General features: G+C 57.7%; 3 protein-coding genes across 3 annotated transcripts; 1 reads left to right on the forward strand and 2 right to left on the reverse strand.

Annotated features, from left to right (window-relative positions):
- Window positions 1–2,222: 2,222 nt before the first annotated feature.
- On the forward strand, window positions 2,223–9,065 carry AP1S1 (adaptor related protein complex 1 subunit sigma 1). The gene is made up of 5 exons (XM_023194488.2): window positions 2,223–2,334; window positions 4,399–4,577; window positions 5,171–5,279; window positions 6,864–7,001; window positions 8,307–9,065. Exons 1-5 carry the CDS (start codon window positions 2,332–2,334, stop codon window positions 8,352–8,354), a joined length of 477 nt encoding a protein of 158 aa, XP_023050256.1. The 5' UTR covers window positions 2,223–2,331; the 3' UTR covers window positions 8,355–9,065.
- A 1,221-nt stretch (window positions 9,066–10,286) lies between these two features.
- Window positions 10,287–13,358, reverse strand: VGF (VGF nerve growth factor inducible). Its single transcript, XM_023194487.1, has 2 exons — window positions 13,139–13,358; window positions 10,287–12,633 (listed from the first exon to the last, which is right to left on the reverse strand). Exon 2 carries the CDS (start codon window positions 12,611–12,613, stop codon window positions 10,766–10,768), a length of 1,848 nt encoding a protein of 615 aa, XP_023050255.1. The 5' UTR covers window positions 12,614–12,633; window positions 13,139–13,358; the 3' UTR covers window positions 10,287–10,765.
- A 6,387-nt stretch (window positions 13,359–19,745) lies between these two features.
- On the reverse strand, window positions 19,746–22,541 carry NAT16 (N-acetyltransferase 16 (putative)). The gene is made up of 4 exons (XM_023194464.2): window positions 22,401–22,541; window positions 22,140–22,310; window positions 20,960–21,184; window positions 19,746–20,318 (listed from the first exon to the last, which is right to left on the reverse strand). Exons 1-4 carry the CDS (start codon window positions 22,539–22,541, stop codon window positions 19,746–19,748), a joined length of 1,110 nt encoding a protein of 369 aa, XP_023050232.1.
- Between the last annotated feature and the right edge of the window lie 743 nt (window positions 22,542–23,284).

Below are 23,284 nucleotides of genomic sequence, written 5' to 3' on the forward strand. Positions count from 1 at the left end.
CCCATCTCTACAACAAAATATTTTTGTAATTAACTGGGTGCACTGGTTCATGCCTGCAGTCACAGCTACTTGGGAGGCTGAAATGGAAGGATGTAACTGTAATCCAGCTACTAGGGAGGCTGAGACACAAGAATGGCTTGAACCCAGGAGGTGGAGGTTGCAGCGAGCTGAGATCACACCACTGCACTCCAGCCTGGGTGACAGATCAAGACTCTGTCTCAAAAAAAAAAAAAAAAAAAAAAAAAAAGGAAGAAAGATAATTATAGTTTTGCTATAATGTACTTACCTACTAGAATGTCAAGGATAGTTAAATCAACAGAACAATAAATTTTGTCATGCCATTGGCCCATCTGCACATTGACTCGGCTTAGTTTAGTCTCTACAAAAACAAGACTCCTATATAAGAAAAACTTGGCGGGGCGCGGTGGCTCACGCCCGTAATCCCAGCACTTTGGGAGGCCGAGGCGGGCGGATCTCGAGGTCAGGAGATTGAGACCATCCTGGCTAACAGGGTGAAACCCCATTTCTACTAAAAATACAAAAAAATTAGCCGGGTGTGGTGGCGGGCACCTGTAGTCCCAGCTACTCGGGAGGCTGCGGCAGGAGAATGGCTAAACCAGGGAGGAGGAGCTTGCAGTGAGCCGAGATCGCGCCACTGCACTCCAGCCTGGGCGACAGAGCAAGACTCTGTCTCAAAAAAAAAGAAAAACTTAAAGGTCAGGGGCGGTGGCTCATGCCCGTAATGCCAACACTTTGGGAGGCCGAGGAGGTTGAATATAGCCTGAGCCCAGGAGTTCCAGACCAGCTTGGGTAGCATGACAAAACCCTGTCTCTACAAAACATACAAAAATTAGCTGGGTGTGGGGGGGGGGGGGGGGCACGCCTGTAGTCCTAGCTACTTGGGAGACTGAGGTGGGAGGATCGCTTGAGCCCAGGAGGTGGAGGCTGCAGTGAACTATAATCATGCTACTACACTGCAGACTGGGCAACAGAGTAAGATCCTGTCTCAAAAAAAGAAAAAGAAAGAAAGAAAAGAAAAAATTAAGACAGTGTGTTCCTCTGTTTGCTTTCTGAGGACGCCCTACTCCGTACGGGGACACCTTTCAATAAACTCTCTCTTCTCATAGCACTCTGCGGCTTGCTTTGAATTTCTTCTGCATGAGATCCAAGAATCCTCTCTTGGGGTCTGGATCAGGACCTCTTTTTCCAGTAACACGTAGACACACACACACATTCAGTTTAAAAGCCCATATTACAACGTACATCCACCTCATCTTCACACTGAGATTTGGGTTACATCAGTCCCTTTTTGAGTTTTGACCCAAGTTAACCTTTTAAGACGCTCTTTATTTCTTCCCCTTTTGCCTCAATTCACGTTCCTCCTCCTCCTCCTTACAGGCCTTTTATAGCAGCCTCTCCTTTTCTCTTTTATTCATTTTCTACACATTTCTCTTACTTTAAGATCAGAAGTCAGGCGCGGTGGCTCACGCCTGTAATCCCAGCACTATGGGAAACCCAGGTGGGAGGGTCTCCTGAACCCAGGAGTTTGAGACCAGCTTGGTCAACATAGTAAGACCCCCGTCTCTACAAAAAAAAATTTAAAAATTAGCTGGGCATGATGGTGTGCGTCTGTAGTCCCAGCTACTCAGGAGGCTGAGGCAGGAGGCTCGCTTGAGGCCAGGAGTTCAAGGCCGCAGAGAGTCATGATCTCACCACTGCACTCCAGCCTGGGTGACGCGACCAGACCCTGTCTCTAAAAAGAAAAAAAATAAATAGAGGGGTGTATCTATCACGCTCTCAATAGATATTTAGCTTGAGTTCTATACATTTTTCATGACCGTTTGTCTTCCTGTTTTCCAGGTCATTACTCCTCCCCTACACTTAATTCCCACCCTGCTCCCTCTTCACAGCCCACGCCCCTTCCAGGAGTCCTGCCTGCTGCCTCGAACTCCAATGATCGTCCCATTCACCTCTCACCCCTTTTCCCGCCTTTTTACCCCACAAGGCTTCAAAGCGTGAAGACCTCATTGTCCTCCTCCCCCATCCTCCAACCAGCCCACAGGACAGCCGCGTTACCATGACGACCGGGCTCCTAGAAGCTGCAGTCAAGGACCTGGTTGCCATGGTTTCCGCTTCTCCGCCTCCAGCCCCGCCCGCGCTCCCCGCGGCGTCGGCGCCTGCGCAGTGTGTGGCGCGCCGGGAGTCAGAGCCTGGGCGGGACGGGGCGGGGCTTCGGCCGAGAGGGAGGGAAGCCGGAGAAAGGATAAGAAAGGGAGTGGGCCTGGCGCCTACGGTGGCCGAAGTGGGACGCGCCGAGCCGGAGGCTGCAGGATGGTAGGCTGTGCGAAGAGGGAGGGGAGGGGGAAGCGAGGGGCGTGGGCTGCACCTGCGGGGGTCCTCGGGGGCCGCCCTCGGGGTGAGCCGCTCTGTCTTCCCTCTGGTCCTCAGAGGCCTCCCTTGCCTCGGCTGGTGGGCGAGCCGGGCTCGGGAGAAAGAGTGGGAGGTGGCATTCGGGAGAGGGGCGGGGAGGGGGTGCATTTGCAGGGCGAGCGGGGGCTGACGAAGGGGCGGCGGGGCCGTGCCGAGCTGGGAGGGGCGCTCGGGTCTTGGCTCCCGGGGGTCCCTCGATCCCCGCCGCAGGGAAGCAGCCTAAAGCAGAGGGTTGCGGGGGTCTCTTTGCGGAGGGAGGGAGTGGGGGTCACCGGTCACCGAGAACCCCTTCCCGGGCGGCACAGGCGGGAGCGGGGACTCGGGTGGGGAGAGGGGTGTAGGAGGGGAGTTTCCGGGTCGGAAAAGGGAGCGCCCTATTGGGTTCGTGGCGGTGCTTGCCTAGAGGCTGGGCCCAGGTAAGGAAGCGAGGTGGACTCGTGGTTTTGCTCCGAGGGACCCAGGCTTTGGGATCCCGGGCTCCAGGGCTCTCTGCCCCCAATCCCACTCTCTTTCCGGAACCCAGGCCTTCCGTCTTCCTGCTCGCTCCCCACCCCCCTATCTGAGCGGCGCACGAGGCTCCCCGGCGCCCCTCTTTTCCCCTCCACCAAAAAAATCAGTTCTCCTGAATTCTGATTTTTCACCTACTAAGCTATACAGTGCCACACACCCAAGGATTCCAACCCTGGGCATGTCCATGAATAGGAGAGCTGCTGGGGGAAGGAGAACACTCCAGGATGTGGCCCAGACCCCCTGGAACTGGGAAGCTGGGGTGCACTGGGCAGTGAGGGTTCTGTCTTCCATACCACTTGACCCAGCTTGCTGTCTGTTCTGCAGACATTCTTTAGGGGAACCCCCTGGGTGGCGGGGCCCTGAGGGAGATTGGTCACCTGGTGTCTGGGGAGGAGTGGGCGCTTAGCAGGAGGCACCCTAAAAGGGAGAAAAGTTAAAGACAAATGTCAAAGACATCTGGGTGCCTGCAGAGAGGAAGGTGGGATTTGGGCATCTCCATACCCTGTGTGGTGTTGGAAATACATACTGCAGAGGAGGATACCCCTGGGCTTAGGCCTGGCACTGGAGAGTGGTGTGTTTGGGAGATCATTAAGATCTTATGGCTATGATGGGGTGGAAAATTGAGGTAGCTTCTCCAGGGACAAAATACCAGATTTCAGCACCGTGGTGGGTAGAGAGACGGTGGAAGAGAACAGGCATTTCTTTGGCATTGGTTACTGGTTTCTTGTCACTGTGCTAGGCATTCTACTTACCTTTAGAAAGCAGAACCAGTAAGCAAGAAGTCAGGGAATCATGGTAATAATAGTAATAACTAACAGCCGGGCGCAGTGGCTCACATCTGTAATGCCAGCACTTTGGGAGGCCAAGGTGGACGGATCACCTGAGGTCAGGAGTTTGGGACCAGGGCCTGGCCAACATGGTGAAACCCTGTCTCTACTAAAAATACAAAAATTAGCCGGGTGTGGTGGCACATGACTGTAATCCCAGCTACTCAGGAGGCTGAGGCAGGAGAATCGCTGGAACTCAGAAGGTGGAGATTGCACTGAGCAGTGATTGCGCCACTGCACTCCAGCCTGGGTGACAGAGATGACAGAGACTCTGTCTCAAAAATAATAATAATAATAGCTAACATGTTATACTGCCTGCCTGTGCTAGGGACTCGCATATATCAACTCATTTAGTCTCAACTGTGCAAGGCAAGTATGATGTCCATTTTACAGATAAGGAAACTGAGGCCCAGAGACTTACAGTAGTAATTGGCCCAAGGCCCTGCGTAACTAGTAGAGCCAGGATTTGAACCCAAATGATGGACTCAGAAGCTCTACTTCCCCCTGCTGGTGGAAACACCCAGTGTTGCGAGCAAGGGGCTGGATGTTGGAAGAAAGTAGAGAAGAATTAGCTGGGATGAGTTTGGGGAATGTGTGTTTACCCTTGGTTCTGCCCTCCCATCCCCCGCAGATGCGGTTCATGCTGCTATTCAGCCGGCAGGGAAAACTGCGGCTGCAAAAATGGTACCTGGCCACTTCGGACAAGGAACGGAAGAAGATGGTGCGGGAGCTTATGCAAGTTGTCCTGGCTCGCAAGCCTAAGATGTGCAGCTTCTTGGAGTGGAGGGACCTCAAAGTTGTCTATAAGAGGTGACTCCCCATCTACTTTCAGACCTGCCTAGATTTGAGTTGGGCAGTGGGTTAAAATGGCTGAGAAATGGTCGTCCCTTAGGTCAGGGAGACCTGGGAGCTGAGGACCTCTGGAGGACAGTGATGAATGTCAGCTTCCTTTTTTTCCCCCCCAAACTCTTCTTAAAGAAGTTTTTGTTTATCACTTGGTTTTGCTCATGCGCAACACCTGCCTCACTCACGTGTCCCTTTGGGCCCTATCTTGCCCCACCGCACATGTCCCTTGCAGTCAAAGTTCTGCCCTACTTTTCCTAACAGAGACGCGCACACACCCTTTCCAGTTCCTTCTCCTCTGAGCAGGTAAATTACTTGGCTCAGGTTTTTGCTGAGTCAGACTTAGGAGGTCAGAGGGCAGGAAGGAAAAAGCGTGCATTCTTTGCATGTTTTTAGGACAGCACAAAGAGGCAAGTGAGTTACTCTTTACATGCCCTGGGGCCACCCCACCTGTGGCCAGCCAGGGCACAGACCACCCCCAGGCTAGTGGGAGGTTTGAGCCCAGAATGCCTGGTTCCTGAAGCAAGCTTGTAGCATGTCTCATGCATTCCTCTCCGCAGATATGCCAGCCTCTACTTCTGCTGCGCCATCGAGGGCCAAGACAATGAGCTCATCACACTGGAGCTGATCCACCGATACGTGGAGCTCTTAGACAAATACTTTGGCAGTGTAAGTCTCCTCTGCCCACCAGTTTCCATTCCCAGCAATCCCCTTTGGTAATCTGCCAAACTTTGAGGCCCCTCCAGTCTCTGCTCTGGAAGTCTCAGGGGAGAGGTGAAGTTGGAGCAGTAAGAACAGTAATTAATTTCCCTTTTTAAGCTTTAAGCCTATTAACCATGTCCCATAATCGTCCCTGAGTGGGGAGAGTGGGGGCAGGATCAGGCAGTTAATCTCCACTTAGAGCTTAGCTTGGACTTTTCACACAGAGACCAAGTTCAGGTTTTTGTTTAGTTTAAATTTTTATTTTTTTAGAAACAGCCTCACCTGTCACCTGGAGGAATGCCTCCTATGGCTGGAGTGCAGTGGCACAATCATAGCTCACTGCAGCCTTAACCTCTGGGCTCAAGCCATCCTCCTGCCTCAGTACCCTGAGGAGCTGGGACTGCAAGTGCACACCACTACGCCCAGCTAATTTTTGTATTTTTTTTTTTTTTTAGAGATGGGGTCTCACTATGTTGCCCAGGCTGGTATCTGGGGCTCAAGTGATCCTCCCACCTCAGCCTCCCGAAGTCTGGGATTACAGGCGTGAGCCACTGTACCTGGCCCCATATTCAGATTTTTACCACTGGTTCCTGATCTTGGATTTGCATTGGAATTTTCTGAAGAATTTTTTTGAATAGCAATGTCCAGATTCTGCTATCAGAGATTCTGAATTAACTTATCTGAGGGACAGCTCAGATCTTAGATGGGGCGTAGTAATAACTCCATAATTTGTGTCCCACTTAACAATTTATAAAGTGCTTTTGGGTCCTCTTGTTTGCTCCTTATCCCATCCTAGCAGTAGGTGTTGGTATCTCCATTTTTGAGGCCAGAAAACTGAGCCTTAGAGATGTTTAAGGACATGTTTAGCTAGATGGTTAGTGACAGAGCCCTGCTTAGAACTCAAGTCTTCCAACCCATGGTCCAGAATTCTCTCCTTCCCTGCCCCATGGTGTCTAGGAAGCGGGGCTACCGCAACCTTTGGTGGGAACAACGTCACAGATTTTGTGGGGAAGGCAAGGGGAACCACAGGCAAGGGTAGATAGAGCAAGTAATGTTTCATGATCAGGAGGAAAGAGGCAAGAGGAAGAGGGAAAAAACTGATCCAAGGCAAGGTGCAGTGGCTCATGCCTGTGATCCCAGCACTTTGGGAAGCCGAGGCAGGTGGGTCACTTGAGGCCAGAAGTTCGAGACCAGCCTGGTCAACATGGCAAGACCTTGTCTTTACAAAATATTTTAAAAATTAGCTGGGCATGATAGCGTGCACCTGTAGTCCCAGCTACTCAGGAAGCTGAGGCAGGAGGATCACTTGAGCCCAGGAGTTCGAGGCTGCAGTGAGCTATGATCATGCCACTGCACTCCAGCCTGGAAAACAGAGCAAGAGACCCTGTCTCTAACAAAATAACGAAACAAAACAAAAAAAGTGAAAAAGCTGAACCAAATACTAAGGCTTGGGGGTTGAGGGCAGAACCCAAGGTGGGAGGCATGGTCTAGAAAAGGAAGTGGCTCCAGTTGCCCCTCCATGCTCAACTCAGCCTCTCCCCGCCCTCCCAGGTGTGCGAGCTGGACATCATCTTCAACTTTGAGAAGGCCTACTTCATCCTGGATGAGTTTTTGATGGGGGGGGATGTCCAGGACACCTCCAAGAAGAGTGTGCTGAAAGCCATCGAGCAGGCTGACCTACTGCAGGAGGTACGGGCCAGGGACAGTGAGGATGTGGAGGAACCTCACAGTGGTGGACAGGGCCTTTCTCCCCTGGACGCCCTGCCTGCCCTGCCCATCGTCACCAAGGGCCCCCCCTCCCTGTGGTATCTGACCCCCACTACGCCCAGCTCTCCAGCTTATCCTCAAGCCCTGACCCCATGGGGTAGGAGGTAGGTAGGGTGGCAGATAGCCCACCGGTGCACCCCTCATTCCAAGCTCTGTCCTTCCCCCAAGCCCCCACATGTCTCATGGCCACCCAGTCTCCTTTGTCCAATTCTTTGAGCAAGGCTTAACGCCAAGGGGTTAAGGTTTGCTTTGGAGTTAAGGGTTGCTTGGAGAATTGGAGAAGGGGAACCTGGTAGGTCATTGTTTTCTTCCCTGGTTTCTTCCCCCACCCCTCTTTTTTTTTGCAACACACACATACTCCAAAGCCTCTGTGTCTCAGGGGGAAAAGGCTATGGGGATTTGGGGGCTGGGGCAGAGGGCACCTGGATGTTGATTCTCCCTGCTCCCCGGCGCCCCTGCTCTCACCCCATTACTGCCTGCCCCCTCTCTGCTGTGCCATCACCGAGCCCTGGTGCAGGGAGATGAGTCACCGGAATCTGCAGTGATGAGCGAGCCCGGCCTGAGCTGGCTCTGAGGAGGGGGAGAGATGGGGGGCGAGGGGGGGGCTCATCTCTGCAGTGGGAGAGAGGGCAGAGCTGAACTTGCCACCTCACTGGTTGAGCTTCACCTTCCCACACAGTTGCATATACGCACCCTGGCGCACACACACACACATGGCCTGGCACACCCACCCACCGTGTCACCAGTGTTGCGCTCAGACCCTAATGACGCATCTCCCTGCAGCCTGGTTCACCTTCCCTTCCCTCAGGGACCTGGCACTCACCTCCCACTGCCTCACCTGACTCTGAGAAACAGGACCCAGCCATCTGTACCCCCCAGGGCCCCAGAAAGATCCCGCACCTCCTTGTCCGGGCTTCACTCCCTTTACTCCCAGGTGTCAAGGCGGGCCCCTGCTCACCAAGCTCCCAGCTTTGGGCTCTCTGGGTGGTGATGGACTCAACCTGGACCCCACCTGCCACCGCTGGCTGGCTGTGGGGCTGGCCCTGGGAGGCTGGTGGGCGCCCCTTGAAGGACTCGCTGGTCCAGCCTTGAGCTCACATAGGCTTCTCTCCCCCTCCCCCGTGTCTGTGCCTCCCCCGTCTGACTTTTCCTCGTGACTGCTGTCTTGCCCACCCTGTCGGCCTCTCCTGGTGTCTCTGCGTCACCCTCTGTCTGTCTCTGCCTTAGGAGGATGAGTCGCCGCGGAGTGTGCTGGAGGAGATGGGTCTGGCATAGCCCCCGCTGGGCTGGCGCATGGCGATGGGGTCCTGGCAGCATGGCGGGAACGGCTGCTTCTCCTCTGCCGAGGGCCCTATTCTTGGTGGGACTCGGCTGCCCCTCCTCTGCTGCCTCACCTTCTTTCAGAGTGAGCTGTGGGCTCAGGCCCTTCAAACATTCCCTCCCTCCACCCCCTACCTCCACTTTCCCCTTTACCCACAGAAGGTTTTAGGAGCTAGGAGGCAGGAAAATGTGACCCAGATGGGGGTGCTATTTGGCTTTTATTCCCTGCCTTTGCAGAACTGATACCACCCCAGACGTCCTCCCCTCCCTAATAACTGTAAATATATAAATATGTCAGGTTAAAGGGAAAAGGTTTTCAGGGCACTTCTCTTCCTCTCTGCCCCATAACCTACCTCCACCCTCCCCCTAGCCAGCCAGGGCGGCTTCTCTGCCTGGGAGGGGAGTCTGGCCCCCCCTCTTTCTCCTTGGCTGCAGTGGGGCCTCTATCCAGTACCAGGGAGGAACAACATAGTTAATTTTTTTCTAACCTTGCCACTTTGAGGGAAGGAAGGGTTGGGGGAAGGGCGAGCTTTATGGGACCCTGGTCCTGGCCCTGTCCCTCTTTCACTCCAGTTCTGGGTGAGGCAGGAGCTGGGAGGGGCGGGGAGGGGGAAGTGTCTGCCTTTATTTCCTTTCTTCTGAAATAAAAGGAAAAGCATTTCTGGACTTTGCTGGCCTCCGGCTCGATGAAGGAAGGCAGGGCTGCTGGCATCATCGGGAGGCCAAGGGGATCCTGCCAGCCTTGGGAAGAAAGGGAGAGCATGCAGTTAAATGAGAATTTCAGATACACAAATCATTTTGGGGATAAATGTGCCCCAGCAATGTTTGGGACACACTTAACTCTAAAACTTCATCCATTGTCTATATGGAATTTCAAATTTCCATTTCCTGTGTTTTATCTGGCCACCCTACCTTAAACGGATTTTTATGCCCAATGAGTCTCCAAATAGGCTGCCCCCAACTCCGAGCTGCCTTTACGGAAGGAGGAACAACTCTTCAAGATGCGGGTCTGTTATGGGCGATTTCATTTGCCCAGTTTAGTTTTATTTGAATCAGTTCACAAGTACCTGTGATTAGAAAAGGCTTAAGATGGGAGGCCAAGGTGGGCAGGTCGCTTGAACCCAGGAGTTCCAGACCAGCTGAGCAACATGGCAAAACCCCATCCCTACAAAAAAATGCAAAAATTAGCTGGGCATGATGGTGCACACCTGTAGTCTCAGCTACTCAGGAGGCTGAGGTAGGAGGATTACCTGAGCCCAGGAAGTCGAGGTTGCAGTGTGCCGTGATTGCACCACAGCACTCCAGCCTGGGCGACAGAGTGAGACCCTGCCTCAAAAAAAAAAAAAAAAAAAAGTTAAGAAGTGGCTTTAGCCAGGGTGTCTCTGTGGCTGCCACCCCCTCCTCCCCGCATTTCTTGCAAAGTACCTAGGACCAGGCATTTAGGGAGCAGTGGAGGGAGGTGGGTGGGTGAAAACAGGAAACTCTGGCATTACCCGTGTGGCCCCAGGATCTTGGGAAGAAGGAGCCCAGTGGCGCCCAGAGCTGTGACACCTTGTGCGGGTCGCCTTTTTCTTTTGAATCAGAGGTGGCTGGACTCATCGCAGACAATTGGCTCTTTTATTGCATTCCGCTGGGCCTCTCTGTCAAGCCCTGGGGAAAGATGACTGTCCCACCATCCCCCAAGCTGGAAGTGGAATTTCGGGTTTTTTAATGGGTGCAAGCCATATCCTCCTCTAAAAACAGTTTCAGACTTTCCCCTCTTACCCTTCGCCTTAGTTTGGGGGCAGGAAGCAGGAGGACATGGGGACTGTGGCTGGCGCTTCCCTCACCGCCCCTTGGGAAAGACCACACAGGCCCAAGGGGACGGGTGAATAACCGAGAACAAAGTCCTAATAAAATAGTCACTTTTATTTCTTAGCAAAACTATTTCCTCCGTGAGGGGTATTTACAACAGAGAAAGGAAAGAAGGGGTCAATTCACAGCGACTTGGAGAGATTGGAGGGGCTCGTGGGAGGCCCGAAGGGCTGGAGACAGACACACTTCACACAATTAACTGGAACTGCTTTTTCCGGTTTCGGACGGGGACGTCCCCAGAGGGACTTGATGGGGCCGGGGCCCCGCGTGGGGAGGGAACTCGCACAAACCACCCGCCCTCCTAGGCTGGCCCCGGGTCACCCGCGGGTGAGCTCTGGGAGTTCGGGCTCTGGACCCGGGAAGGGGGTCTGGCAGGTCCCGGCGCAGCCCGGGGGCGGGGGCGGGGCCGAGGGGCGGGGCCGGGTCGCATGCAAACACCGAGGGGAAGCGGGCGACACGGAGGGGGGCGGCGCGCGCGGCGGGGGCGCGCGGGGGCGGGGCCGGGGGGACGGTCACGGGCGCCGGAGCAGCACGTGCTCGATGTAATTCTCCAGCTCTTCTTGCTCCTGCAGCCGGCGCTCCTCCGCCTCCGCCTCCTCCTGTGCGCGCCGCGCCTGGGCCTCCCGGCCGGGATAGTGGCGCGAAGGCGGCAAGGCGTGGTGGTAGTGGCGGCGGCGCAAGGCCGAGGGCGGCTGCAGTGTCCGCGGCCGGATGTAGTTGGGGAAAGGGTGGTACGGCCCTGGCGGGTACACCTCGTCCTCCTCCCGATCCCAGGGCGGGAGCACCTCGTTCCAGTCCGGCAGCTCGTCTCTAGAGGGGGCGGGGGCCGGGGGCGGGGGCTGCGGGGAGCGGACGTGGGTGGGGGCGGGGGCGGCACGGGGGGGCGGCACGGGCTCAGGAGGGGCGTTCTTCTTCCGCTTCCGCTTCTCCTCCACCTCCTCGATGATGCTGACCACGTCGTCCGCTGGCAGGTGGAGTTTGGTGGACAGCTCAATGAGGCTGTCGATCGTCTGCGGGTCCATCTCCTCGTCGTCGTCCTCCTCCCCGCCCTCCTCTGCCCCCTCGGCCTCCTTCCGCCGGTGACCCGGCGTCTCCTCCTGGGAGCGCTTGTCCTCGGCGCCGGCTTCCCCGTCCTCCTCCTCCGCGAACAGGAGCGCGTTCTGCCGCGCCCTCTCCGCCTCCTCCGCCTCTGCCTCCGCCTCCGCCGCCTCCTCATCCTCTTCCCCCACCCTCTCCTCCCCGCCGCGTCTCTCCTGCTCCGCCTCCTCCTCCTCCCTTGCGCTCTCTCGCTCCTCTGCCGCCTCCTGCAGCCCCCGACCCCCGAGGCCGCGCTGCCGGGCCCCGCCCTGCAGCAAATACTGGAGCAGCAGGTCCGAGGCGAGGTCGGCCAGCCGCTCTTCCTGCGCCGCGGCCTGCCGCGTGGCCTCCGCCTGCCGCCGCCCGGCCTCCACCTGCGCCAGCCCTTGCTGGAGAAGGCGCTCGCCCGCCTCGGAGCCGCCAAGGAGTGCGCTCTCCGGCCGGCGCGCCTTGGGAAACGGGGCGGCCAGGCCTTGGTACGCCTTGGACAAGGGTGCCAGTGCCTCGCCTAGGTGTGTTTTGGGGGAGGACACTCCTTCCCCGAACTTGTGGGTTTCGGGAAGGGGCCCGCTCTCGGGCATACGCGCCTGGAATTGCGAGGGGGCCGGGGGCGGCAGGGGCGCGCGCTCCGGGACACGCGCCTGGAACTCTCCCCAGGAAGCGCGCCACACGCGCTCTGGCCCCGGGCTCTCCAGATTCACTCGGGTCAGCGTGTGCGTGCGGGTTTCCGTCTCTGCTGCCGCCGTCTCCTGCTGGCGCTTGGCGCTACTTGGACTGAAATCTCGCAGTTCCTGGAGCAGGGACGCTAGCGCCTCGAGCTCTTCGGAGGGATCGCTCGCCTCAGGCCCATTCTCCGGAGTCTGAGGGCGAGGCGGAGCCGCGGGCTCCGGGCTCTCCGGCGCCGGGAGGCTGTGGGTCTGGCTGCGCACGGTCTCGGTCAGCAGAGCTTCAGCTGCTTCTTCCGCCGGGCCCTGCTGGGAGCCGCTTGGTGCGGGGGGCGAGGCAGGGCGGTCGAGTGCCTGCAGCAGCACCGCGGCCAGCGCCCGGGGATCCACGCCCTGGAAAAGCTCTCCCTCGTCCTGCGGCTCGGAATTCCGAGCGGCTCGGACCTCTGGGGCGCTGCCATCCTTTGGCCCGGGCACTGCGTCCCCGGCTACTGGCTCTTTATGCTCAGAGCTGAGGGGAGGAGGCTGCGCCTCAGGGCGACCCGGGGGTGCTGCCCCTAACCCCTTGATCAGCAGAAGGCAGAAGAGGGCCGAAGCCGACAATCTGAGGGCTTTCATGACCAAGGGGCTGCCGGAGACTGAAAAATAGAAGGGACCAAAAAAAGAGGATTTCTGTAAGAATTCCCCTCTCTAGGTCTACGTTCCCTTCCCCCACCTTTCAGCAGGAAACCCGGGGCTTCCCTGATCCCCCAAACCTTACCCAGAAGAGGAACGTTTAGGAGCAAAGGAGGAAGATGTTGTGCCGATCTCTGGAGCCGTGTAAATGGGAAAATAACCCCCGAAGCCCTCGCTTACCCAGGGCCTCCTCGCCCCCTTCCCTGAGCCATCTCACTGCCATCGCCCACGTACTAAGCAGCAGCAATATGGGGGGAAAAAAATCTCTGCTCCCTCCCCGTAGGACTCCCCGGATGGTGCGTGGGCGACTTCAGCAGCGAGAGAAAAAGCTGCGACTCCCCCGTTTACCGGGGACCCTTACCAGGGGGCTCCCTACTGTGTTTGCAACACCCGCATCGAGAGGAGAGAGAACCCTCCCTCACGCCCACGGCTGCCGAGGGTTTGAGGGACGGACAGCGGAGTATTTACCAGCTGGTGTCACGACGCGAGAGGTGGAGAGGAGGGTCGGGGCGGGTTGGGGACAGGGGAAGATCGGGACGCGTCCGCCTCGGCTCGGAGCGGTGGCCGGGATACGAGCGACGGTCGAGGTCTGGCGTCCCGTGGGCTGGGCTCAGCTGGGTCCGCGCGGCTTCGGGCGGCTCGTTCGCTCCGGCTTCAGCACGCTGGACAGCGCCCGCGCCTCCACCGCCTTATAAAGGGGAGCGCGCGGGGTCACGTGGGCGCGCCCCGCCCCATTGACGTCAATGTTCATTCATGGGGAAGCGGGCGGGCGCCCGGAGGAGGGAGGACGCCCTATGATTGGAGGGTGCCTGCCTCTCCCGGCCTGCGCCTGCGCGCTGGGGCCTTCGGCTGAAGGGGTGTGCGCTAGCGGAGCTCCGGGAAATGAATGAATGAATGAATGAATGAAATGCTGAAGCGGGCAGGGCGGGGGGCTATGAATGAATGAAGGAGGGACGAGGAGAAAAGGATGAATGAATGAATGGGAGAATGAATGGAAGGGTGGATGCAGAGGAGCTGGAAGGCGGGAGGGTGGGTTGCAGAGCAACTTGGAGCTGCTGGATGGAGCCCGCGTTGCTGAGTGGAATAGAAAAAGGGCAGCCCCAGCGTCTGACTGGGCACCAGTGGGAGATCAATACTGGGGAGGGGAAGGATAAAGATTCAGGAGCCGAAGAGGGGGCCGGGCTCCCTACCCCAAGACCATGCGCCCAAGGACGGCATGAACCTGAGCGCGGAGGGACAGATCTGCGCGCCTGCGGGCGCTGTCCGCGGATCAGCGGTGCGGGTGGCAGCCCCCTGGCAGGGTCAGATGGGTGGATCTTGCGGTTTTGGTAATCCCATCGGGAAGGGTCCGAGTTGGAAGAGAAGGGGGAAAGAATGAGCATGTGTGTACCTCTGGGTCGTGTCTGTTTCACGGCCCGTGCTGTGTCTGGAGAAAAAGGTGTGTCTGTCCTTCTGTCCCCTGACTGCCGCTTGTGACAAGGCCCCCCGCTGTGCCCCCTTGGCCCATCTCTTCCCACCCTCCCCCGTCGCTTTCCCTCCTGCCGCTCCCCTCCCCCAAGGACGTTTGGAGGGCGAGACCAGACCAGGTGGGGAGGGGGTTGCGCAGGTGGGGGGGTGACTCAACTCCAGCTCTCTCCACCGCTTAAAGGGAAGGTCTGAACGCGATGGGAGGGGGGCCTGCAACGTCAGAGATAGCCCCTCTCTGCCACCAGCCCCTTCGACCGTATCTCCTGCCAGAGAGGTTGGGGCTGGGGGCTTGGACAGCTAGAGGTTCCGGGGATGGGGGGCGATGACGCACAGATTTGCGCAAAGAGAATCCATCAGCGAGCTGGGTCCGGTGAAGGGAGACCAGCCGTGGGCGGGGGTGGGGGGAGGACGGAAATGGGGAGGGGGCAGGGGAGAGGAGAGGGTGGCAAGGGGGGCAGCCACTGCAGGAATGAAGGGGAGGGAGGGAGGAAGCCTGGAGGGGGCTGCGGTGCTGGCAGAGAGCGGTGCGGGGGCGTGGGCAGGGAAGGGGGGAATGACAATGACACACGCCAGACACACACGAACTGCGGACACAGGGGTGCTCATGGGCACACGGAGGGCACCCGCACCCTGAGACTCTGGAAACCGAGGTCAGGGCTGTCTGTCAGGGGCTTAGAGACTCTTTCAGAAACGGTCCTCGCCCCCCTCCTCACCTCTTCCTGGCACTGACCCTCCTTCTAACCCCCCCTCCCTACACACACACTCACGTGCTTTCTCTCTATAACCAGCAGTGGCTTCTCGCTTCCATCAGTGGCTCGACTTTCCCAGAAGAAAGCCCATCAGCTCTGCGGGGAAAGAAATGGGGAGGAGTGGAGAGGGAGAAAAGAGAGAAGAGATGGCAGGGGAGGAGGAAGGAATGAAGGGATCTGGAACAGGTAGAAGGAGCAAGCTAAAGGAGAAAAAAAAAAAAACCTGAGAACCAAGGTGACAGTGGAAATTCCAAAGAAAGGAGGGAAAAGAGGGGGCAGGAGACCCTGAGGCAATGCCTCCCATCCCCACACACAACTAGCCACAGCCTCCCCTCCTTCCTCTCCCTGCCCCCCCATCTCCCCTTCATCTTCCCAGCCTGGATACAGAGAGCAGTGGGATGGGGAGGGGGTCACGTTACCTTCCTGAGGAGGATGAATCAGAGAGAGATGGCTCAGACATCTGGAGAGGGGGAGGGGAAGCCATCCGAGAGAGAAGGGAGAGGGGAGGGAGCCAGCCAAGGGGGCTGACTGAGTAGCTGATGGGGATTAGAGACCAAGTTGCAAGAGAAGAGGAGACAGGCACCTAGAGAAACTGTATTTGCCTGTGGGCTTGTGTGTGCACACACCTGCATGTACATGTACATGGCTTGTGCATGTGTGTTTGTGTGTATGGAGATGAATGAGATACATGGCCAGGAGCGGGGAGAAAAACAAAGGGAATGGGGGGAAGCAATTGTGCATTTAATCAGATCAGGAGTGGATGGGCATGTTAGTGTTTCCAATTTAACTATGTGATGTTCTATTCCGGTCTGTGTGGCTGTGTTTGTGTTTGCTTCCAGGGGTGTGTGCATGTGTGTGTGTGTTGGGGGGTTCTTATCTCTTCTGCATGCCTGTATGCCCGTGCAGTTTGGAGTCTTTGAGCACACCCAGTTCTGGGCATCTGCTGGTGTCCAAAAAGTGTACCTGGCTTGGTGGCACACAATGTGTGTGTAAGCACACACATGCCCCCACTCCCCATCCCTCCCTTCCTCCACTTAAGTTCAAAAGCCCAGGAGAACTTCTCAGAAATCAGCATCCTCAAGGCTCCAGTCATCCTGTGGTGAGGGACAGGGTGGATGTGAATGCCTGGGGCACCAAAGGCTTGGAGGTTCCACAATCTGGGTCTTGACTCTGTCTGCATGGTCTCTGGACTCATTCTGTTTCTGCTTCTCTCCATCCCAGTTCCCTACTGGGTCAGCTCATTCACACATTCCCCCCTTCTACTGGGGGTGAGCTGTGCCCTTCATACCCTGCTGCCTCTAGGGGCTTCTGGACTGGGCACAGGTTCTTGGGATGGGAAAAGGAGGGAGACAGTAGAAAAAGAAAAAGAACTGAAGAGAGTGGGAGAGACAGAGTGCTGGAAAAGGCAGAGCCGATATGGGGACCTGGTTGGGGATGCCTGGTATTGGCTCTGACTTGTTTGTGTGAATCCATCATCTCTCTTTGTATTTGTTTCTGAATATCCCTCCAAGAGGGTAGCTGGAGAAGATGGGATCCAGCATCGTAGGAATCCAAGCTGAAGATTTGGAAAACCAGGAGAGTGAGGAAGAGCACTGGGTCTTTTCTCTGAGAAGGTCTGGGAGAGAAAGAGAGAGCAGGGGCTTGTGGACCCCGAAGCTCACCGTTCCCCTCTTCTCCTCCCCCTCCCCCCAACCGGTGACTCACCTCTGCAGCCTTTAACTGCGTCAGCCATGGTGGAGGGGCAGGCAGGAAGGGGGCACTTTATGAGAGGGGAAGGGGTCTCCACTTTGAACTTACAAAAGATGTGAAGGCCCCCTGAAAATTGCCCCATTTAAAATCTTGCCCTATCCCCTCCCCATCCCAGAGCTGGGGAGTCCTGGGGAAGGGACTGAGGGGTGGGCTGAGGGCTATGGGAGGGTCTGGAACGATGAGTGATGGGAAGGGGGTGCCCACCCTGATTTTTAGTCCCGAGGTCCCACTCGCCCTTAGACCCCCACCCACTCCTGAGTGGGGGAGGGGAGACCCAGCAAGCGGGGGAGGGCAACGCCGCAGAGATGAGTCACCAAGAAAGAGAGAGAGAAAGAGACAGAGATGGGGAGAGACATGAGGAGAGAGCCACTGGAGAGACACACACACACACACACTCAAATACAGAGACACACACACACCATCAAGGTGGTACCCACTAAGAGAAAGAAAACCACTTCAGTCATCCTGAACCAGCCTCTTGCAACTTCCACCTGTCACACACACAACACACTGTCCTACAGAATCACACTGAGATTCGGAGACACACCCACTTACACAAACACAATGTCACACCTAGCCTAGCAGTTACCCAGACCTAGGCTGGAGATGTGTGCAGGGCAATGGAGATGTGCTCTAAGTGTTCTCATTCATTCCTTTTACCAGGTGGAGGGAGGGGCGCCAAAACCCTCAAGGAATGCGACTTCAGAAATCCAAGACGCGGTTGCAGGGACTCACAGGCTGCGCTGTGCACACTCGACAAGACACACAAGTCGCCTGCCTCCCCGTCCACACGTACATAGTAACAGATCAAGCATCGTCCTCATCAAAAAAACAAACAACAGCAAAAAACCACTTGAGGTACCTGATTCTGGGGTACACCAGGCACGTTGTCCCGAATCCATCCCACCCAGACACCCCCTGACTCGTGCACACATGTACAGAAACGCAGGCACACAAAGACGCCCACGAACACACTCACACGGACGAAAACCACCTTGTGCTGCCTCGCCCGCGTCCGCGCACGTCCTGGCGCCCCCGCGTGTTACTTTGGGGGATCGCAGTCTCCGCAGATCCAGAGCAGGCTCGCGGAGGCGGTGCCCAGGCTCTCTCCACCTCCTCCACCCACCACCGGTTGCCCATCTAGAAAAGGGGAAAGCAAGCCCGGCTGGCCACGGGCGAGTCTGGAACTGGGGGTCAGAGGCCTGGATCCTGGCTGATGGAAGCTGGTCTTGGATGCCAAGAGGGACTTGGATGCCACAGAATTGGGGTAGCAGCCGACTCCCAGGTCCAGGGAAAAGCGAGGCCCAGGGCAAGTCAGGAGGCCGCGCCGCTGCCCACCTCGGTCCTGAGCAGCGGCTTCTTTCCTTGGCTTGGCAGGGGTGGGGTAGGGGCGCACAGCCGGCAGCCCTCTCCAGAACCCCTCCCCACCTCCCCCCTCTCCCTGAGGAGTCATTAGCCCCATTGCCACAGGGCTTAGAGATTCGCTCTGATACAGGCTGCTGGGGAAAAGGGAAGATAATGTGTCTCATTCATCTTCACTGGGAAGTGAAACAGACACAGAGGGTGGCCAAAAGGTCCATTTTATTGTCATACAGTCATGGTCACCTTGACAAGGAGGGTGGCAGCGTGGCCAGGCACAGGAGGCAGCCAAGCAGAGCAGCACAGTAGCAAAACCAGAGTTGGGGCAAGTGGCGAAGCGGCGGTTGCCCCTCCTCCCCCACCTTGTCTACATTCTTCCACCTGCTGGTGTCCACCTCTGCCCACATCTCGGATCCCATCCCCAGCGAACCCTGAACTCACTGCCAACATTCTCCTAGCACCTATGCATTGTTCAAGCTAACATCATCACACAGAGTGAAGTTCTAGGTCATGCTCTAGGCTTGGGACACCTGGGTTCTTTTCACTGGGAGGCTCCTAGCTACTACGAATGACTTAGAAGTCACTTTGATCTTTCCCAGCCTTCTGTTTTCTCCCTCTGCCTTTGATGTGGGGAACCAGTATTGGAGACAGCGCTGTGCAGATGCAGCTGTTACTACTTGCAATTAAATAGAAGACTCTCAAAGTTCTAAAAGCATAAATGATCCAGAGGAAGGGAGTGGTGTCCAGAAATACCAGGAGGTGGGGATTCCAGTTGCACTAGAAGGCGGCCTGGTTGGAACCAGGAGACAGCCCCTATGCCAGGCTGAGGGACCTGCCTTCCACTGCACCAAACTCTCCAGCCAGAACCACACCACCCCCGCGCCCGGGTGAGCTGGAGCACGGGGGAGCCTGCGAAATAGCAACGTTGTGCAAAGCTGGAGGGAACCCCAGTGAGAGAGGCTGGCTCAGAAAGTGCATCACCAGATGAACAAGGACTCAAATGGGGGAGCAATATAAATACATTCCATTTTACAGGATATCTCTCTCTCTCTCTCTCTCTCTCTCCCCCCCCCCCCCCCCTCTGGATTGCACACTGGGCTGGTGATAGGAAGAGAAACAGGGACAGAAAAATGGGCACTGTGGTGTTAAGCGTCGTAGAGATCCAGAGAGGATGAGGATGGGAAGCTAGAGAGAAGTGGGGAGAGGGCACTGATCTCTGGCACTTGAGCAGGGGGAGGGGCTTGAGGTAGAGAGGGCAGTGCGGGGCCAGTTTTTAGGGCTTTAAAAAGGGCAGGAGGAAGAAAAGAAACGTGGGTTGGCATCCCACACACACCTGAGCGCTTCCACCCAGGAGGGGGCAGAAGGGAGAAGCCAGGAAAGGGGGAGTTCACGCCCGGGCTGAGGTGATGGAGAAGGAAGGAAGGACTCTGAAGCCTGTGCAGGGACCAGTTCTTTGGGAAAAGGGTGGATAATAGAAACTGAAGACCCCCACCTCCACCCCACACCCAATAGTCCGCAAGTTCAGGTCAGGGAATGGGCAGTGGTGTTTGGGGAGCTAGAGGCAAGATAGTAAGAGGAAAGGGGACAGAGTGGGGGGACCTGCGCCGGTAAGGGCAGGAGAGCAGGACTCAGAGGGGACTTCCCAGGGGACGCAGCGTCGGAAATGGCAGGGAAGAGGCTGGTGGGGGAAACTGTGGAAGGGGGCGGGTCCAAAGTACTTCTTTTTCCCATTCCCCGCCAGAAGAGAGGCCTCAGATGTCGGCCTCCAGCAGGTACTGTTCAGTATAACCCTTCACCAGCTCCAGCCCCAGCCCAGCCTGGCAGAAGTCAGCCAGCTGCGACCACAGCTGGGGCTCCAGGAAGAGCTGGCACATGACATTGAGGCCGGCGAGGCGCGGGGCCTGGCGCTGCAGGTGCCACAGCAGCTGGCTCTGCACCTGCGCGCCGTCGCTGCCGAAGGCGTCGATGTTGAGATAGCGCCAAGTGCCGTCCCCTCCGTGCGGGATGGGGAAGGGGCGCGTGCACAGCGTGAGCACGCGCGGGCGCGCGCGGCTGTCCACGCGCCACTCCAGGCCCTTGGCCGCCAGCAGGCGCAGGTTGCTCTCGCTAGGCCGGTAGGGCTGCCAGTCCTGGATGATGGTCCCGCCCGGAAGCACGTCGCGCTGCACGGAGGGAGACAGCAGGAGGCGTGCCACGTCGCCGCCTGCCTCGGACACGGCCTCGGTGGGCAGCGGCGAGAAGGTGCCGGAGGTCCGCAGAGCCGCCAGCCGCGCGCCCAGCCCGGCCAGCAGCGCGGACGCGTTGAATCGGACCAAAAGGATGCCCTGCGGGGGGCATGAGTGAGCGCGGGGCGGGCGCGGGAGGGCTAGCGAGCCCGGCGCCTCTCGACAGGCATCTTCACTCTCAAGTTCACGCCCACGGGCTCCCACCTGCGTCCCTCCGGAGGAGCGACCGTGAGGGCTCCGGGCCGCGTGGGGTATGGGAAAGCCTGGGTTTCAAGGGTACCAGACAGGGACCAGGGGCACGGGCTCCCAATACGTAGATCCCCAAGAAGAGGTGGGATCAGTATGGAGTAGCCAGGGAACCGAGGGTGCGGGTCCCCGAGTCTCCAGGGACATGAAAGCCAGGGAGGCCGATCAGTCAGTAGGATTGGAGAGGCGCAGAGGGAGGACAAAGGCTGAGAGGAGGATGCTTGGGTCCCTGAACAGAGGTAGGATCCTAGGGGAGGCAGGGTGCCCGAAGTTGGGAAGCGAGGACTAGGGTTTCAGGCTGGGAGTCGGGAGTTTGGCTTCCGCTGGGTCAAAAGGTCTGGTGAGGACTGGGAGTCCCAGGGCAAGGCTCAGGGGCCGCGCCACTCGGTAGAGCCCAGAGAGAAAGCAAGCCCGTGTTCTGCTGGGGGTGGGGAGGGTCTCCTCGTGTGCCCCAGCAGAGAGGCCCAGCCATCCGAGCGCCCCGTCCTTCTCACCTGCTTGGTGATTAGGCGGTATTTCTTCAGCTCCCGGGGGCCCAGCTGGTCGTCCCGGGTGAGCCGTGCCACCTTGACCCCCGGGTGCTGTCGCTTGACCAGCTGCGAGCAGAAGCGCTGCAGCAGCCCGGCCACGCCCTTCCCGCGCTCCCAGGGCGCCACGCGCAGGCCCTCCACCAGCGCCGTCTCCCCGGCGTCGATCACGTTCACCGACTCCAGCGCGATCTGCGGACCGAGGCCGTTAGCAGGGGGCCCTCCCCGCCTCCGCCCCTGCCAGGGCTGTCGGCTCACTGGGCTCTCCACTTCCCACACGCTGAGCACTCCGTCGTCACCACTCGGGCACCAGGCCAGGCCTGGGTTGGCACGGCCCTTGGGCCTCAGATTACAGAGCCGGCAGAACAGTCATTCGCCTGGGCCTCGTCCACCATTTTTTTTTTTTTTTTTTTTTTTAATTTAGGACAGGGTCTCCTCACCCAGGCTGGAGCGCAGTGGTGCGATCACAGGTCACTACAGCCTCAAACTCCTGGGCTCAAGCGATGCCCCCCACCCCCAAGCCTTTCTAGTAGCTGGGACCACAGACACGCACCCCTACTCCCGGCTTTTTCTTTGTTTTTATTTTTCAGAGCGGAGGTCTCCCATGTTGCCCAGGCTGGTCTGGAACTCCTAGCCTCAAGTGATCCTCCAGCCTCGGCCTCCCAAAGAGCTGGGGTTACACGCGTGAGCAGACGCGCCCGGCCCCTTCTACCTCGTGAGATGCTCCAGCTCCTAGTGTGTCAAGTCCTGGACCGCTAGCCACGCCCCTTCTCTGGCTCCTTCCCCGGGAGTTTGCCACGCCCCACTTCCTCTTAGCTCCTCCCCCAGCCCAACTCTAAGCTCTTCCTGCTCCCACCCCTAGCCTACCCTGTCTCTCCTGCTCCCCACCTCTTTTGCTTTTACCCCCAGAAAAATCCTCCAGTGGATCCTCAAACTTTCAAGCGCTCACCTGTCCCTCTGGTTCCTCTGCTTTAGGAGTCCTCCACCCCACCCTCACTGACATAGCCCCTGGATCCGCGCTGCAAGCCCTGCGCTTCCTCAGCATCCGGACGAAGGCTGGGGAGAAGCTCTCATCCTCTCTTCCTAAGGTCCACGCACCCGCAGGTGGCTTCACCCCATGTCACCTGGGCCCTGCCCCCGGGCTCACCACGCCTCCGTTGCGCTTGGCCAGCACCACCGTGCGGTCGGGGTCCCGGAGCCAGCTGTGGTAGCGGCTGGGAAGGTAGTCCAGGCCGCCGTAGATGCCCCCCGAGATGGCCAGCACTTCCTCAAACTCCCGTTCCGTGGCTACCACGAAGTCCAATGGCTCGGCCTCAGCCTCAGGCCCCGATCCGGACCCAGGCTCGGCCCCCAACACCTCGGCCTCGGCCTCAGGCCCTGACTCGGCCCCCCGGGGCTCAGCCTCAGCCTCAGGTCCCGATCGGGACCTGGGCTCGGCCTCCACCTCCTGTGGCCGGGTTTCAGAGCTTGGCTCTGCATCTGGGGCAGCCCCCTTTTCCGGCTTAGTGACCTCTGAGGTGGCTGTGCCACAGCTGGCTTCCAGCTTCATGACCCTGCAGAAAAAAGAGAATGCAGCACCTGGATCAGAGCCCTTGGTTTCCACATCTGGGCCCCTGCACACAAACGATCCTAATGCCCCTTCCTACACAAATACCCTTTCTTTTTCTTTTCTTTTCTTTCTTTTATTTATTTATTTATTGAGACGGAGTCTCCTTCTGTTGCCCAGGCTGGAGTGCAGTGTCGCGATCTCGGCTCACTGCAATCTCTGCCTGCCAGTTTCAAACTATTCTCCTGCCTTCACCTCCTGAGTTTCTGGGACTACAGGCACGGTGCCGCCATGCCTGGCTAATTTTTGTATTTTTAGTAGAGACGGAGTTTCACCATGTTGGCCAGGCTGGTCTTGAACCCCTGATTTCAGGTGATCCTCCCACCTCAGCTTCCCAAAGTGCTGGGATTACAGGCGTGAGCCACCGCACCGGCCCCTTTCTTCACTTCTTATTATTTTCAAATACAGATAGGGATCTCACTATGTTGCCCAGACTGGTCTCGAACTCCTGGGCTCAAGATCCTCCCACCTTGTCCTCCCACAGTGCTGGGATTACAGGTGTGAGCCACTGTACCTGGCCCACAAACACCCTTTCTTTTCTGCTGTCCACACAGACCCTGGGAGTGGAGGGCTCCCAGCTCCCTCCCTCTTCCCACCAGCTTCCAGAAATCTCAGCTCTACCCATTCCACTCTTAGGGGATGCTCCCTAACAGTCAGAAACTTAGAACCCTGTGAGCTCCCCATAG

Source organism: Piliocolobus tephrosceles, chromosome 8 (assembly GCF_002776525.5).
Source record: "Piliocolobus tephrosceles isolate RC106 chromosome 8, ASM277652v3, whole genome shotgun sequence".
Classification (NCBI taxonomy): Eukaryota; Metazoa; Chordata; class Mammalia; order Primates; family Cercopithecidae; genus Piliocolobus; species Piliocolobus tephrosceles.

Coding starts and splice junctions, on each gene's coding strand:
- VGF (XM_023194487.1), bottom strand. CDS start 12,613: ATGAAAGCCCTCAGATTGTCGGCTTCGGCCCTCTTCTGCCTTCTGCTG.
- NAT16 (XM_023194464.2), bottom strand. CDS start 22,541: ATGAAGCTGGAAGCCAGCTGTGGCACAGCCACCTCAGAGGTCACTAAG. Junction 22,311..22,400: donor GGTCCCGATCGGGACCTGAG/GCTGAGGCTGAG, acceptor TCGGGGCCTGAG/GCTGAGGCCGAGCCATTGGA. Junction 21,185..22,139: donor CCAAGCGCAACGGAGGCGTG/GTGAGCCCGGGG, acceptor CTCGGTCCGCAG/ATCGCGCTGGAGTCGGTGAA.
- AP1S1 (XM_023194488.2), top strand. Junction 4,578..5,170: donor CTCAAAGTTGTCTATAAGAG/GTGACTCCCCAT, acceptor TCCTCTCCGCAG/ATATGCCAGCCTCTACTTCT. Junction 5,280..6,863: donor TAGACAAATACTTTGGCAGT/GTAAGTCTCCTC, acceptor CCGCCCTCCCAG/GTGTGCGAGCTGGACATCAT.